We start from the raw sequence: 15812 nt of genomic DNA on the forward strand, positions 1-15812 counted from the left end.
AGTCAAACAATTTTACAGCCAGCAGACTGCACAAAACCACATGGAGGAGATATTTTTAATTAAGTGCAATATAAGGAGAATAATGGTTACCCGGATTCAGTCCAAACAATTATTATCAAAAGGGCCTTAGCATTTTAAAATAAGCCATTTAAGAAAGGCTCAGTGTTTTAAACATAGGCTGTTTCCGATTATAAAGTAGAGCTTTTAATTAAGATTAGTAAGGCCTAATACAAGCTATAATTTGGTTCCTTTAGTTAGCAAATGTCTATTAAAACTGAGCAATTAAGGTTAAATGGGTTGAAGCATTTAAAGCACTCCCTCCTGCTTCAAATACTATAATAGAAAAGACTATGTCAGTGACTAATTCAGACCAGAAGACATGTATTTCCCCGAAAGTTTTTTACTTCCCTGCTGATCACAAAGTTTGCTAAAGAAGAAACCCTTGGTGAACTAGATTTTCAGTGGAACAAAGATCTGTTATATGTTTGTATGTTACAGCTTATTGTCCACAATTTAACCATAAAATACCATTTCTGTGATTTTATATAGTATAAAGTTTGCTCCTATTATGTTTTTCCCCTTAATTTTATACAGTTTAGTAATAAAAATATGTAGTAAACTTGCCAGTAGCATATTTCTCTCTGTGTTCATACTTGGCATAATGGTCTTCAGCAGCTGTGTGTGTACTTGACAGGTAAAGGTAGAATTATATTATGATTTGTACTCCTGACATAAATGGCCTTTTAAAGCATTCCCACCTCCCCTTCCATTTCCCATTTTCACAGCTTTTTCAAAGACTGAAACTCTTCATGCTTGGTGTCATCTTTTAAGATCAAGTCCAGACTCCTGCTAACTCAGGCAATTGTATCATGGAATCCTACTCAGGATAAAGGTTGATGTTGTCTTACCATTGAGGAACAGGCCACAGCAACTACCACCAAAATGCCTGCCTTAGAAACAGCTAAAAATTATGACTAGTACATAAATCATAACATTAATGGTCATCACTAAGAGCCATTCAGGATAAGTAGTACAGGAACACATTCCAGTAACTTCTTTTTCTGCAACAAAATCCAATGAAAGCACTTCTGTATTAACTCAAATTATGTCACTGAGCTATTATAGAAAATTAAAGCAACTGCTGCTGCTGTCCTGAAGATATTTCTGTGTATTCCCTAAATGCTAAAGCTTTTAGGTTTCCCTTCATAAGACCACAATGTGATGCACTTCTTGCACTTCCCTCAAGAAAAAGATTTTTAAAAAGTATTTCAGAACAGGCAGTGAAAGGATGCAAAGTGCCAGAGGGATAAAGAAGAGAAATACTTTTTATATGCCTTTAGAAGTGACTGTTAAAAGAAACCCTGAGTGACAACACCTTAGATTTTACCCATATCACAAAAGAAGTATTTTCCTAGTCAACAATCACAGGATAAACAATTTGATGGGGTTGTTTCCATTGTTAAAGTTTTTGAGAGAACTGTAATATAAAAGTTCTTCCATTCTGAAGCCATAATTTCCTTAAATGTACAACTGTACATAGAATAAACTGCTGCCATTTTCACACGGTGAAAACAGATAATAAAACAGATTATATCCAATCAAAGTATTCTAGTCTTTAGGTTTTTATCTCAGGCCAACAGGCTGTTCCTCTGTTGTACCCCTTCCCTGCTCACTCTTACAAGCCAAAACAGTCACAGGGCAGGGAAATCCTGGCAAGCCCTCGTTTGTTCCTTGCTCCCTGAATACGTCTACACACTCCAGCCTGAATAGAGGTAAAACCACTCTCCTAGGAATTCAAGCCAAGCAAAAGCCACGGGGTTCCACTTGTGTCTGCCCTCTGGTAGCCAAATAATGCAGGCTGGGCTCCCTCCTGGCTGTGGGTCAGGCTGCAGCACAGCCCCAGCGAGGCTGCATTTCCCCAGCACAAAGTCCTTGGGAAAATCCCACTGCAGCCAGGAATCAGGAGCAATCCCTCCGGAGCACCTGCCTTTGCAGTGTGTGGGACAGCAAAGATGAAAGGTCAGATGAACTGGACCACTGGACAAGCAATAACTGGGCTGGTTTAAGGGGAAAGTGGCATGGGGAAGGGGGAAGGACGTGGGAAGAGGAGCTTTGATCATGTTCATCTTTAGGTACGTTGGAATGCACCAGGAAAAAAAAATAAAAAGGGAATTTCTAAACGAAGTTGGACCTTTGGTGCTTCGTAGGTAGAGAAACACATTGGTATGTCTCCAAGTCACGGTTTTCACTGACTCCTTTTCCAAGGAATTTCTGCAAACAGGAAAGTGCAAAGAGAGGAAAGGCACAACCCTACCCAGCACAGACTGACATCTCTAGAGGCAAAACTCAGATACCAAATTCCTCCCGTGCATGTGCTGCCAAACAACTGAGATATGCATTACCTGCACTCCCTGCTCAGCAAAGCAAATACCCACTCACTTCATCCCCTTTTCCCACTGCAACAGGGAGACTGGAAGTTTAGAATGTGACCTCTGCTTCCAGATAATGAAATCAGAACAAAGGCACTTCAGAGCAGCTTCCCCTCTTACAACAGCAAGAACCAGAATGCACAGCAGTTACGTCCTGCAGGATTTTCAGCAACGATACGTCCAACAAACACCTACTCCTGCAGAGGTTCCCATGCTCTGAAGCACATTCTGCACCAACACCATTCCCTCCAGTAATCCCCAAATTGATATTATGCATTGCTCTTTTTCCCCCTCCCCCCCCCAGTTAAACTTTTGATGTTCTGTGAGCACAATGCCTTGTTAAAGAATTTTCCTAGTCAACAATCACGGTATAAACAATTTGATGGGGCTGTTTTCATTGTTAAAGTTTTTGAGAGAACTGTGATATAGAAGTTCTTCCATTCTGAAGCCATAATTTCCTTAAATGTACAACTGTACACAGAATACACTGCTCCATTTTCACACAGCGAAAACAGATAATAAAACAGATTATATCCAATCAAAGTATTTTAGTCTTTAGGTTTTAGGCTTTAGGTTTTTATCTCAGGCCAACAGGCTATTCCTCTGTTGTACCCCTTCCCTGTTCACTCTTACAAGCCAAAACAGTCACAGGGCAGAGAAATCCAGGACTGACAGTGGTTCATGCAGACTAAGGCATGGGAATGATGGGATGTAGCTCAGCAACCTCAAGCTGAGAGGTGTAAATGAAAATCAGCTTCCACATTCTAACAGCTCATCTGCTTAACTAATTGATTATAGCAATCAGAACAATCTGAATATTGCTTGATCTATTTAATATCTCTGATTCTTTGGCGGCTGAACTGTAAAACATCATCAGTAGTTGTGAAAGCATGGTCTTGAATTTGATACATGTTGTCTATGGGGCCCTACAGCACCAAACTAACTGCTCGTGTATTAAGCACTAAGTTCAGGTCTAAAGCAAGATCAAGGTCTCATATCAGCTTGTTAAGTGATCCAGACTTATTTTTTTTTTAATTCACAGGTCACTGAAGGAAAAACTGTGGCCTTCTACAGGCTCCAGGGAAGCAGCACTGTAAAGTAAAATAATACCTTCAATTTAATAAAGAACTTACACAGAATTAAAGGGTAACAGCTTCTTAAGATTAAGCATCTGAGTACTTTGATGATTCAAGGCATTTGAACAAAACAATTCTTCAAACTAATGTAAGTGTATTCCTTTTGCTCAGCACCTTAAATGTGTAAAAAAGGCTTGAAATTTAAGGGGGTCTGTCACACCCTCCCTTCAGTTTCTTACAACTCTGAATCTGTATATTCATACAAATATTTATGTATGAACTATGGTTTTTCATGCAAGGTATCTGCTTTAAAGCAGGTCTGTTTTTTCAGCTGAAATTTTAAACAAATATATACATACTAAAACAAACAAAGAAAAAAAAAAACCAAGAAGTTGGGGTTTTTTTCCCTGAAGTGATTATATGGAAAATTCACTGCTTTGCTATGTTGAAAAAAATCTCCTCCCCTTACTTGGACAGATTAAATGCCCTCAGATTTTGTTTCCTACAAGGAGCCGGGGAGTTCCCTTTCAGGAGATTTCTCAGGATAAAAAAGGAAAAAAAAGATGGTCAAATTACAGCTGAAAATTCATCAAACAAAAACCAGCCACTTAAAAAATCATTACAGAAAAACCCAAAGAACATAATAAACTCAAAGCTCAACAACAGGCACCTGCTGAAATTTATGCAGCTAAAGTTTCCAAAACAACCTTTGTAGGTGGTTTTTTTTTTCCCCCCAGCCTTTCACAACACAATGGCTCCATAAACTGAACCAGATCAGGAAATCTATTCACCTTATTCGCCACCACCTTCTCCCTGCCATGCGTCCCAGCCTCTACATCCCAGTTCATTGCCTTTTCAGTGCAGAACTGCTTACAGGGCCAACATTACACAATCCTTTGTGTTTTCTTCCACTTTTAGGGGCATTATTTCAGGGATATTCTTCACATCCCCACATCTATTGCACCTGTGCGAAAAAACCAGAATCAGGGAAAAGGAATTGCCTAAATCACTGCAGAGGGAGAACTGCTGCTTTTGGGACCAGCATTTATAACCATTTGCCCTACAACTTCCTGCCACACATCCTCCATCCCAGGGCTGCCTGAGGTTTGGTCAGACTTGTAGTTCAGGCTCACAGCTATCCTGGGTACAGGGACTATATCCACCATCCCCTTCAGTCTGTATCCAACATCCATGATTCCCATGACCTTCAGAGTGTCCTAACAGCATGGGTGCTAACTAAGAGAGTGGATGCTACCTGCCTCAAATGCAGAGGAGACAAAACCCACGTGAGTGGAGTTGATTTGGGCAAGGGAGCAGCAGAGGGTCCCATTCCCTAAATCCTTTGCCACCATCTAACCAGAGGCTCCATGACCTTATTGTGCATCAGCCTCAGAATGTGTATTTTAGGAGCCCCCATAATCAAATGGGAGCTAACAAATGATGGCAAACAGCCATGCAAAGAGGTTTTTTCCAGCCAGCCACTGAGGAAAGAGCCATGGGAACAGCAGGGAATGTGCTGAGGGACAGGTGAGCTCTGAGCTGGGGATGGGAGCCAGGAAAGAGGTGGAAAAAAAGGAAGGCAAAGGGAAATCTGAGAGCTGGTTTGACTTGAAGACAGAACTCAAATGAAAGGAGCAGTAAAGGGTATTAAGAGCTTACAGCTGCCAGTTCTCCAGTCCCAGAAGTCTTGCTGGGTAACTCTCCCTGAGAGAGAGGACAGGGGAAGGAAAATTGAATAAAATAACAGAAAATCCACGAGGAGAGGACAAAAGACAAGTAGTATTTGCAGTAAGGAAGTGACAAGGTTAAAAGAGAGCTGAGTAACAGAATATACAAGACAATACAGTGAAGACTGCAAGGAAAAGGGATTGCACCAGAAGGTGACAGGTGGGAAAACGAGGAAAAATAGACAGTGTCTAGCACATAGATAAAGAATGAAGACAAGGAAGGACAGATTCTTACCTATTGAACTTAGTGAATTTTATTTATGCCCCTTCAGCTTATTATCATTTTCCTGGTAGATAACTCACACTTTATATCTGGGGGAAAGCAGAAGTTCCTCCTAAATACAGCAGAAGTACCTAAATCACCACAGGAGGCCACCCTGGGTTCTGCAGCTCAGCAACTGTTGAGACTGATGAAATTTTATGATATTTATAAGTTCCCAGAGTACCCATAGACCATCCAGCAGACAGGGAGCTTATCAACTATTTAGAGAAGTGTCCTTGGAAAAAACCCATATTTTTTCCAGAGTGGGAATCACATGTAATGCTGTTGAAGAATGGGGCCATATTTCTAGTGGTGTGGATTTGTTCATGCAAAATACAGTGATATTTCTATCTGAGAAGCATTTCTGGGGAGAAAAAAAAACAAACAAAAAACAACAAACAAAACCCACAAAATCGGAGTGGATGCTCTTTTTCTAAGTAAAAATGGAAGATTTCCAAAGTGGACCACCGGGGGAGCTGTTCACTGAAGCAGCATTATGGGCTGGCAGAAAGTAAGAGGTAGGAGAGAGTAGGGGAGAAAAGGGAGAGGATAAAACAAAAGGGTGTGTGACACATGGGGACTGATGGCCCTGTGAGAAGATAAATGGGTCATGTCAGCCCAGCTAAGGGATATTCTGCTTTTATGGGATAAACTACTGAACAAAGTTGGAAAACTAAAGCAATTGGAATAAACAAATAAAATCAAGGCTCAACTCTGGCCAAAACAAAAGCTCTATTCACTGAAAAAGCATGAAGGAGAAAAAAAGAAAAAGTTATCATAAGCTGTTAATTCACTTAGGCTGTAATAAAATTCTGCTTTAATAGAGAATGTTCTCAGGAGTATTTTCTTACTTCTTCTCAGCTTCTCCATCCCCTAAGAAAGCTCATTCCCTGAAGCAAATTAGAAAACTGGCAAGTCGGAATTGAGCATTAAATGGTACCAGACAGTTTAAAAAGAAAAAAAACACAGATACAGAAGACCTCAGAATTTAATTCTGGGAAACACTAAACCAAAAATTATGCATCAAGCTACCCTACATGTAAGTAGGACCTAAACCAGCATTACAGACTTGTAGCAACAGGTCTCATCCAGCCATGAGGGGAGGGTGACATGAAGTACAATATCTGATATTAACACCATCTGTTAAGGTATTGTTGCTCTAGAAGGCAGCTCCAGTGTCTAACACCCACCACAGACCTCATTCAGGGAAATCAAGAGTGTCCTTGTAAGAATTAATTCACCTTCAACTGCAATTATAAGAATGATCATTCAGGAAGGAGACACTTAATCTGCCTTGTTCAGTGGCATCACTGTCACTCTGCAGAGACAGAACGAGCCTCAGCTCCCTAGAGCTGTGCAAGCATCAGGATGCCCAAATTCCAGAAACCAAAGGACACCCAGCTCTCACATGACATCACTGATGAAGATGGTCCACTTCAGAATGAATTGCTGAGTGGATTGATGGGACAGCATGGAGCTCTCAAAAGAAATGGGATCACTGCTCCATTTAAAAGACATCCAGAAGCCCCTTACTCACTTATCCCTGCAGACAAGAGGGGGCTTTAGTGGGAGATACAGGATCAGGAGCTGGGAAATGAGAAGTCTCAGATGCCCTGTGCTGATTGATTCAGAGAGCAGCCCTCTCACAATATTTGGGTTCATTTTTGAAGGGCATGAGAAGAACACAGCAGGTATTTCAAACACCGTAGTAAAACAAAAATCCAACGTGTCAGACCATGAATGAGCTTCCCAAGAAAATGAAGGACTTTCTGAATTCAAAATTACTGAAGATGGTAACAACTGGTTTATCTATCCAGTTTCTGATTCAAGTGCAATGAGCTATCATTTTAAACCTCAGTATATTGCTCTAAACACTGTGAGTAGTTTAAATTTTGGCTTAGGGATGCTACTGCACCTGGAGCATGAAGATAATCTTTGTGAGTCCCTTCCAACTCAGCATATTCTGTGAATTCTGCGTGACAGATTTGAGAGTCTCAAATAAGCCAAAGTAAGAAATTCACCATCCTGCCATTTCCACAAAATGAGAATTCCTGGTTCAGAAAAGGGCTTTTAGTTGGCAGTTTAGAGATGATCTGCGCAGAACTCTGTGCTTTTCTGTCTGCAGCAACAGGTCATGTAAGAGACAAAGTCAGGCATCACAGAGCATCAGTGGAAATAACAAAATCTAGGGATATCAATGCAAGGGTTTTTCCAGATACAGCATTGAGTTTATCTCATCCACTGTACACAGAGAAATATTAGGAACTATGGCAAAATCTAGGAGACTAGGAGATGCCTTGCTAAATTGGCTGGACATCTTCCAAAAACTTCCTTCAGCTCAGCAGCCTTTAAATGAGCACTGGGGGTCAGAAAGGACAATTGGTGTGTGTTTCCAAACGGGCATATGAGGAGTATAACCTGCTGTGAGGCTGGATATACCTGTGATTGAGGCAGGAATGGTTTATCTTATTTTGAAATCGTGTTTAAAGCCAGTGATGTGCCACTCGTGGGGTAACCAGGAATGACAGCCCTCATTGCAGGTTACCACGACCACCTGCCTGTTTATCTGGAATGACTGTTTACATTAGGAAAAGGACTGCAAACACATCAACACGTGACAAACTTGCATCACTAGAACTGCACAGGCCCACTGAGCCAGCAGACAAGCAGAGCTGCTGCTGATACAGCACAAATTTCCCACGTGAGCAGGAATGTGAAGATCACCCTCTCAGGGCAGACTTGACCAAGACACTTTGCCATGGTATGTGTATGTTGCCCTCAGCAAGAAGTCCATCAAAAAAATTATGAAGCTTCACAGTAGGAAAAATAATTAAAACAAAAAGCACAGTTAAAAACTGTGAGCATTTCTGTACAAAAAGTGACATGGTAACACCTGTGTGTGATCAATTATTAAAAGAACTGAAGAAGAGTTATGCAAATATTATGAAAGACAGAAGGAAAAACACACTCCTAGAGGAAAATCACAGTCAATAAGGGAAATCTCAGAGTAGAATTTTACAATCCAGAAGCAACAGGTCCCAGTGAACGTGTCTTAAGAAAAAATCCCGTCCACCCACTCACATCCTCTACACACTGTAGAGAAAGGGTCCTACATGTAAGGTATAATCCAAAAGAAAAAAACATCTATAGCTAGAGCAACTCACTGGAATTACAGTCACACTGAGGATAAAGAGTAGGGTAAGGAAAAAAAAAAACCATTTAAAATAATGTTAACACAGTAACTGGATATAAAACGGGCACAGATGAACATCAATGAAAAATTACACAGAGTATTTCAACCACTAATGATGTGAGGGTTGGGAGTAGCCAGAGAAGCAGCACTGGCAAAAAAAACTTCCTAAAAACCAGGTTTAAGAGCTAAACCTCTTCATAAACTGCTCGGTGACAGAGTATCCCACAACACCTGACACACATTGCACTGGAGACAGAGAAGGGCCACCAAGGCACAAGGAACACCAGGACTTGGAATCCTTTTGAACCCTCTGGAATTTCCACTGCTTCGACACTGTTTTCCAGCTCATGAGATACCAACCTGTGGGGAAGCCAAAAGTCAATGCAGAGAAGGTAAGGACAAAGACCTAAGGGGCATGATGATGACTGCATTTGAGAGACTGAATAAAATCACAACAGGGAAGATTTCCTAGATGTGCCAGGGCAAGTAAATCAATTAATTATCAATTAACGGATTTTATATATTGAATAGAAATAGAGAATGGAAAGCAATTACTTTTTTAAAGATCACCTGGGCTGGACACCTCATTCTGTCCTATGAAAAGGCCAGGTAGAGAATTTGTTTTCAAAGGGATACTGAACACAAATATTATGTGATATGGGAAAACATCACAGCAATGCTGACCATAAGGCTTTACAAAGCACAGGGAAAAAAAGAAAAAAGCTATAAACTGAAATCTACAGAGGGAAGCAGGAGACAGGCCACAGGAAGAATGAGGAACCCTTCTCTCTGGAGAAACAACTGTGCTCTGTGGGAAGAAAACAGGTCAGCTGGTTCAGGCAACAAGGCTCACCAGAAAATAAAATAAAGAAAAAACGTAAGGTAGATCTGTCTGACAACAAGTCATCCACAGTCCTCAGAACCTCTGGAGAAACCCAGGCCAAAAGACATTTTGAGAGAAAAGTAAAGTTTGGAAAGAAATTCCCTGCTAAAGGAATTCAACAGATTGTCAAGAAAATGTTTCATTTCTGTATAATTGCTGGTAGAGCTCCACGGGTCCTTAAAGAAATGGGTTTGTCTTATGTATTTCTCCCCACCCTTTAGCTCACAGCAGCAAAACACACACAAAATCCTGCCCAAGTGGCTGGGCTCCACGTTTACTGCATTGACCTGAAGATCCCACTCTTTAGAAAAAACTACAAATAAATACACAAGAGCACACTAATACATATTCACATGCTGGACACGTTTCCACAAGTATGTGTTCCATTGCTTTTCTAAAACCTAAGACTCATCAAAAAAAATTATATTTCCCATACTCTATTCCCTTTCTCCAAAAATGGATTTCAAGTGAACAAAAGCAATATTTAAGACTGATGTTTAAAATAAACAAACATGGACACATTTCTAAATTAATTGCAGTGCCTCAGTGTAACCTCAACTAAAATTTATTAGAATTATTTTGATCATGTAGTATAATCTCTTTAAGTTCACTGTACTGCATAAACTGCAATTCTGCTTGTTTAGTAAAATCTGGTTGCATGGGAGAGCCTGGAGTATAAGTGAGTTATTTATGCTATATAAAATGTTCTTCAGACATGAAGCCATACAGGTAGATTGCTACAGACATAGCTAAAGAAGCACATCATCTCTAAAAATGTTACCTTTTTCTCACAGGTAACTAGTTTCAGTGATCAAAAGGTTTATTTAGAAAAGCCCAGTTACAAACCCTGAGAATCATTTAATGACTCAGCTTTAGTTTTGGCACCACAAAGACCATCCAGTGGATTTCATTTTTCTTAATGAAATAATATTAAATAAATTACCTTCATCTTAAACAAATTATCTTTATCTTAAAAGGTAATTTTTAATGGCTGATCACTGAAGTTGTCTTGTGACAGAACACTAAATAACCATCTATGAATTAGCCTGTTTATTTCTGTAGGTATTGAATACTTAACCTCAAAAGGTAAAATAAACCCATCCTACACGTACAGCAGGCCTGAGGCAGATCTCAGATCTGCCACTGACTTGTGTGACCTTTCCTTTTAATTATGAGCTTACTCACTTATGAAAAGGACATAATGATACCTGCCCTACACTGAATGTATGTAACTTCAGTCATTTTGTGCTTCAAAGTGCTTTGGGATCAAATTAACAGGTACTACACAATTAATTTAAAACAAGCTCCAGATAGGAAGCATTCAAAAACACTTCAAGCTTTCCACTTATCCAAAAGTGTGATATTAATTACAACTTGAGACACACAGCTGATGCAAAATCTTTAGAACTGGTACCATAATATTGTAAAAAGGGTTATATATCATGCAGAGTGATACCTGGTTCAGACAGCTTGTGTTCATTTACCTGACTAATGCTGAATGTCCATGCAGAATATGTTGCAGCCTGCCCCAGTTCACTTTACTTATCAGGCTTGTCAGACACTGATTCTATTAGATATGAGTTTGATATCAGACACAGAATTTCCATTATTCTGTACATCACTGCAAAGAGGAATCTTGGTTTTTACTACTTACTGAGCTCTCTTTTTTTTTTTAATTTTTACAAAGCCAAGGTAAGCCAGGCAAAGAGAAATACGTATATTAAATAAGCATGAGTATAAGCAGTGTCTACCATTAAACAGAGCTTAAGAACTAAAACATGAATAGTTAAAGCTTAAGGAAACTCTTGATGTGCAAAACCAACACGAGTAGCAGAGCTGAGAGTGCTGTTAACTTCACAGCTGGGGCCTTGAGTTTCCTCAGAGTTCTGTAGCTCTTTCCCTGGAAGGGATGAGGAGAGGAAGAAGGGGTGCTGAATGATTACCCTGTTTGCAAGGAAGATTATCTGGTTTCCAAATGAACAGCAGCTCAGAGCAGCAAGAGGTGGACAGTAGGAATTTGTCTCTGTCAATTCAAGCCCAAGACAGAAAAATATGACAACCACAAAAATGCTTCATGAGGGCACTTGAACAAACACTTTGGAAGTCCATGGAGAATAACATGTGGTTTCAAATTTTTGTAGACTTCAGCAAAGTCATTTCTAGGTCTTTAATCTTTTTAATGGACTGGCTATAAACATTTTTTAAAAGTCTCATTCTGCCATAGAAAGAGGACTTGGAAGGAAAATTTTTATACCTGCTAAGCACCTACAAGTAGGAAAAAATAATATTCTTGCATCTTTTATTTGTAGGGCTGTGATTACAATATACATTCTATTGACCAGAGAATCTCTCTGCTGAGATTCAATAGACAAGATGGGGGACAAAATCTGAAATATGAGTGTACACAGTGCCTAATAAAACATGCTAGGTCTTTCTCAATTACCACAGGGCATATAAAAGGAAAATATCATTTTTTTTTTAAAGACTGTATAAGCACAATAATCTGAAATACCTCCTTTTAAAACAGTGTACCGCAGATTAGAAATATATGATCATGACACATTCATAGAGTCAAAGAGAAGCAAGTTCCAAGGTCCTGGTCGAGGAGATGCAGAAAAGCACCTACTGTAACTTGCCCGGGGAGAACGGCGGCCAGTCCAGGGGGTGATCCAGGGGCCCATCCCATCCCGGCCCATCCCGCGGCCGCGCCCCCCTTTTTTAATTTTATCTTTCAAAGCAGGCTGGCGGGCACGACGTTTGCGGTGCCGGACAATTAGCAAGAGCAGCAGGGGGATGCTTGCCAATAAACACCCAGATTTGAGGTTAAGCAGCTGTAAATCTGCATTAATCGTTTCAGGAATTCAGCTATTTACAAAAGCTTTTAAAGAGCAAACAAATAAGAGAAGGGAGGGGAGGAGAGATAGGAGAGGAGCCGATCTGTCCGTACCTTCACACTGCTTCCCTTCCCCTTTATAGCCCGGCTTGCAGATGCATTTGTAGGATTTCGGTGTGTTCTGACAGATGGCATCGATGTGACAGTCATCCGTGGCTTCCGCGCACTCGTCCACATCTGGAAGCACAGAACGAACCCCAAGGGGACAGATCAGGAGGGAGACCTGAGACACACAACACCAGGGACAGAAACTCCCCTTGGAGCTGTTTGCCCGCCTGCCTTCCCAGCGTCATCCTGGAAATGGGAACATCTGAGGTGAAATAACTGAACCTGCCAACGTGATGTTCTCCTCGGGTCGCTTATAAGCACTGCTCCACCGAGCCACAGGGACTGGCTCTCACATTCCCGCATTAGGAAATCCTTAGACACTAAAAATTAGCTTCTGCTGTATAGGTCTGGTACTGGAGACCCTTACTAAAAAAACCAGTGTTTAAATGACCTATAAGAGGAGAGAAAAAGACCATTTGCGTGTTCCAGCAAAGAGATTTTCCTAATTTATAAAAATAGACTCTAGTTTAAATAAACTCCGCTGGTTGGGGAATGAGAAAAAGGAAATATTTGAACACCAAAACCCCATTAATACTTTTTACTAAGAGGCAAAAATAAATAAATAAATAAACGGCAGACCATATGAAACTTGGTAAGTCAGCACGGAGGAAAGCAACCTGCAATAACATCATCTACTTGGACTAAAACTCATTTAGGAGGAAGAAAGTCCCAGCAGTCTCCCCGGCCCCTGCTCTGGAAAGGGGGCAGCCAGACCGCTTGTTTTCAGGGTAGGAAGCCTTTACAAACATTTCAGTGACGGGCATTCGGATTTAAAGAGGATGGGGAGGGAGGAGGATGAGTGAGAGACTCGGTAGTCGTGGGAATGTTAATGAAGTGAACGTAGGAGGGGAAAAGGGAAAAAAAAAAAAGAAAGGGAAAAAGCAGCAGCTCTGACCTATTCAGGGATGGGGTGTGCTGCTAACAGCGGAACATTTAAAGCCCTGCCTAACCTGCCCTGCCCCCCGCAGTCCCCACAGACGGTCCCCGACCACCGCCGGGGGAGGCGGTGCCGCCCCCGCCCCGGGGACGCCGGGCGGGCAGGGTCGTGTCAGCAGCTCACCTCCCGGGGATTTCCTCCCCATTTCACGCCAGAGCCACACCTGGGGCTCCCGGGAGGAGACAGGCGGGCAGGGCAGCGCGCTGCCCAGGGGATGGAGCGGAGCACAGCCTCCCCTTTATACCCGGGAAGGACCGAGGGCACCGGGGGAGTCGCGGAGGGACGTCCAGCGAGAGACAAGGGCAGCCGGTTTCATGCCAGCGAGATTAGCAGATCCTCCAAAAAGGTGCACTAAAGTGAAAACAGCTTTGCTGTCAGCTTGAAATCCTAACGCTAATTGTTTCAGAAGTGCTCACTCAGCCATCTCCAGTGATAACACACGGATCCTTCAAAGTCACCGGGGACAGGAGGGGGCTGTTTGGAGAGGGGAGGATAAGCAGACATTGTGGCATGGCACACAGCAGAGAACTTGTCTGGGAGGTGCAGACCGGGGCGGCCCCGCGGGGCACCTCTGGGATCCCAACAAGAGAATCCCCTGGACTCTGTATTGTTGTGGGGGATTTTTTGTCTTTTTTTCTTTCTCTTTTTTTTAAGAAAGAGGGGAACAGCGCAATAAGCCCCGTGATTTTAAGGAGAAACGCAGGGCTGCTGTAATCTGTTCCCTTCTTTCTTGTCCATTCGTTTATTTTAACCGCCGAGCCGGTTCAGATCTAGCCATGATTTACGTGAATTAGCTTAGGGGGTCCGAGGGTGTTGCCTAGATCAGGCAGAGATTCAGTCAAGCACAAAAAGAAAAGAAGTTTTGGGGGGGGGGGTTGGTTTTTGTTTTTCTTCTTTTTTTTAAAATGCTTTGGTTCATACTTTTGAGTCATTAAACCGGCACCCATCTCCCATCAAGATCAGCAAGAGTGACAGCTGGATTCTTTATAATGCCGTCAAAAATTCAAACTGCATTGAGCCAAGGGGGACATTTCACAGCAACCAGAGGATGCCTGGGAGTCAGGCGTGAATGCCAATGAGTCAAATGAAAGGGCAAAACCAAATATGAGCCCTTGCTCAGCTCCACATCTCACATTGCGTTTCTCGGACTTTAGGAACTTCTACGCTGACTTCGTTCATTTTGCTGCATTCGGACTCCTCGTCTGAGGGATTTTTACACGCATCCTCCTCCCAACCCCTCCCCACTCGTACTTCACCTTAAAGGATTACTTCTAGGACAACTTCAGAGACTGCATACACATCTTTCAAGAAATCACTTTGGGCTTACAAACATTCCTAGACAGACAGGGCTAGGAGGAGGGGGTTTGATTTTTCGGGGTGTTTTTGGGGTTTTTCTTAAAGCAAAGATTTAGTATCATTACTGCTATTAAACAGAGTGTAAGAAACGCCAGGTCTTCGGGTTAATGCGCAGACAGGGAAAACCTGTGAAGATATCCCAGGGCTCAGCACAGACTTATCTCGCAGGCACTTAAGCAAAGTAACTTTTTCTTCCCCATCTCTCCCCTGCACAAGTCCCTCGGCTCCGGCTGTGTCAGACACGCGAGAAAACGCCTCCCCACCGCAACTTCCAACACCCCCGGGTGTTTGGAAACGACCCTCCCCTCGGCACCTTACAGCGGGGCGAGAGCGGCGCGCAGAGACGGACGGACGGACAGACAGACACGGTTCCCCCCCGGGGGCCGCCGCGGCGGAGTTCCCCCTTCACCCCCCACCCCGCCTCCCTCCGCTTCTCCTTACCTGCGCCCCCGCTGCCTCCCGCCAACCTGCCGGCCCAGGCGAGGGCGAAAAGCAAACAGCAGCGGCGCGCAAAGCAAACAGTGCCCATGATAACGATGCGCTGGCGGCGCGGGAGCGCGATAAGGGACGCGCCGGGGCGGCCGCGGAGCCGGCGGCGCTGACGCCCGCACAGCGCCCCGCTGATTCGCCGCGGAGCCGCCGCGGGGCGGGGACGGGCGGGACGGAGCGGGCAGGGCCGCCCACGGGGAGGGAGCGCTGCGGGACAGCGGCCGGCCCGCCGGCCCGGGGGATGCCCGCAGAGGGGCCGGGAACGGCGGGGGACGCGCCGGGAACGGGACGCGCGCGGAGCGGTCCCCGAGGAGGGAGGGAGGGAGGGAGTGCGGGGGGCCGCGGGGACGGGGAGAGAGGGAGGGGTGGGCGGAGGGGTGGGCAGAAGGATGGGTTGATGGAGGGATGAAGGGATGGATGGACAGAGAGATGGAGGGTTGGGTGGGTGCAGGGAGGGGT

General features: G+C 43.3%; 1 protein-coding gene across 3 annotated transcripts in view; it reads right to left on the reverse strand.

Annotated features, from left to right (window-relative positions):
* The window catches only part of SCUBE1 (signal peptide, CUB domain and EGF like domain containing 1), a 175972-nt gene extending 160562 nt beyond the window's left edge, over positions 1-15410 (reverse strand). For all 3 annotated transcript variants that reach the window (XM_032687259.1, XM_032687258.1, XM_032687257.1), the window contains exons 1-2: positions 15306-15410; positions 12518-12640 (exon numbers count right to left, since the gene is read on the reverse strand). In XM_032687259.1, the coding sequence (XP_032543150.1) occupies positions 12518-12640; positions 15306-15393 (211 nt within the window). In that variant the 5' untranslated portion in view covers positions 15394-15410. The remainder of the gene's footprint in view (positions 1-12517; positions 12641-15305) is intronic.
* Between the last annotated feature and the right edge of the window lie 402 nt (positions 15411-15812).

This window comes from Chiroxiphia lanceolata, chromosome 5, assembly GCF_009829145.1.
Source record: "Chiroxiphia lanceolata isolate bChiLan1 chromosome 5, bChiLan1.pri, whole genome shotgun sequence".
Taxonomy (NCBI): domain Eukaryota; kingdom Metazoa; phylum Chordata; class Aves; order Passeriformes; family Pipridae; genus Chiroxiphia; species Chiroxiphia lanceolata.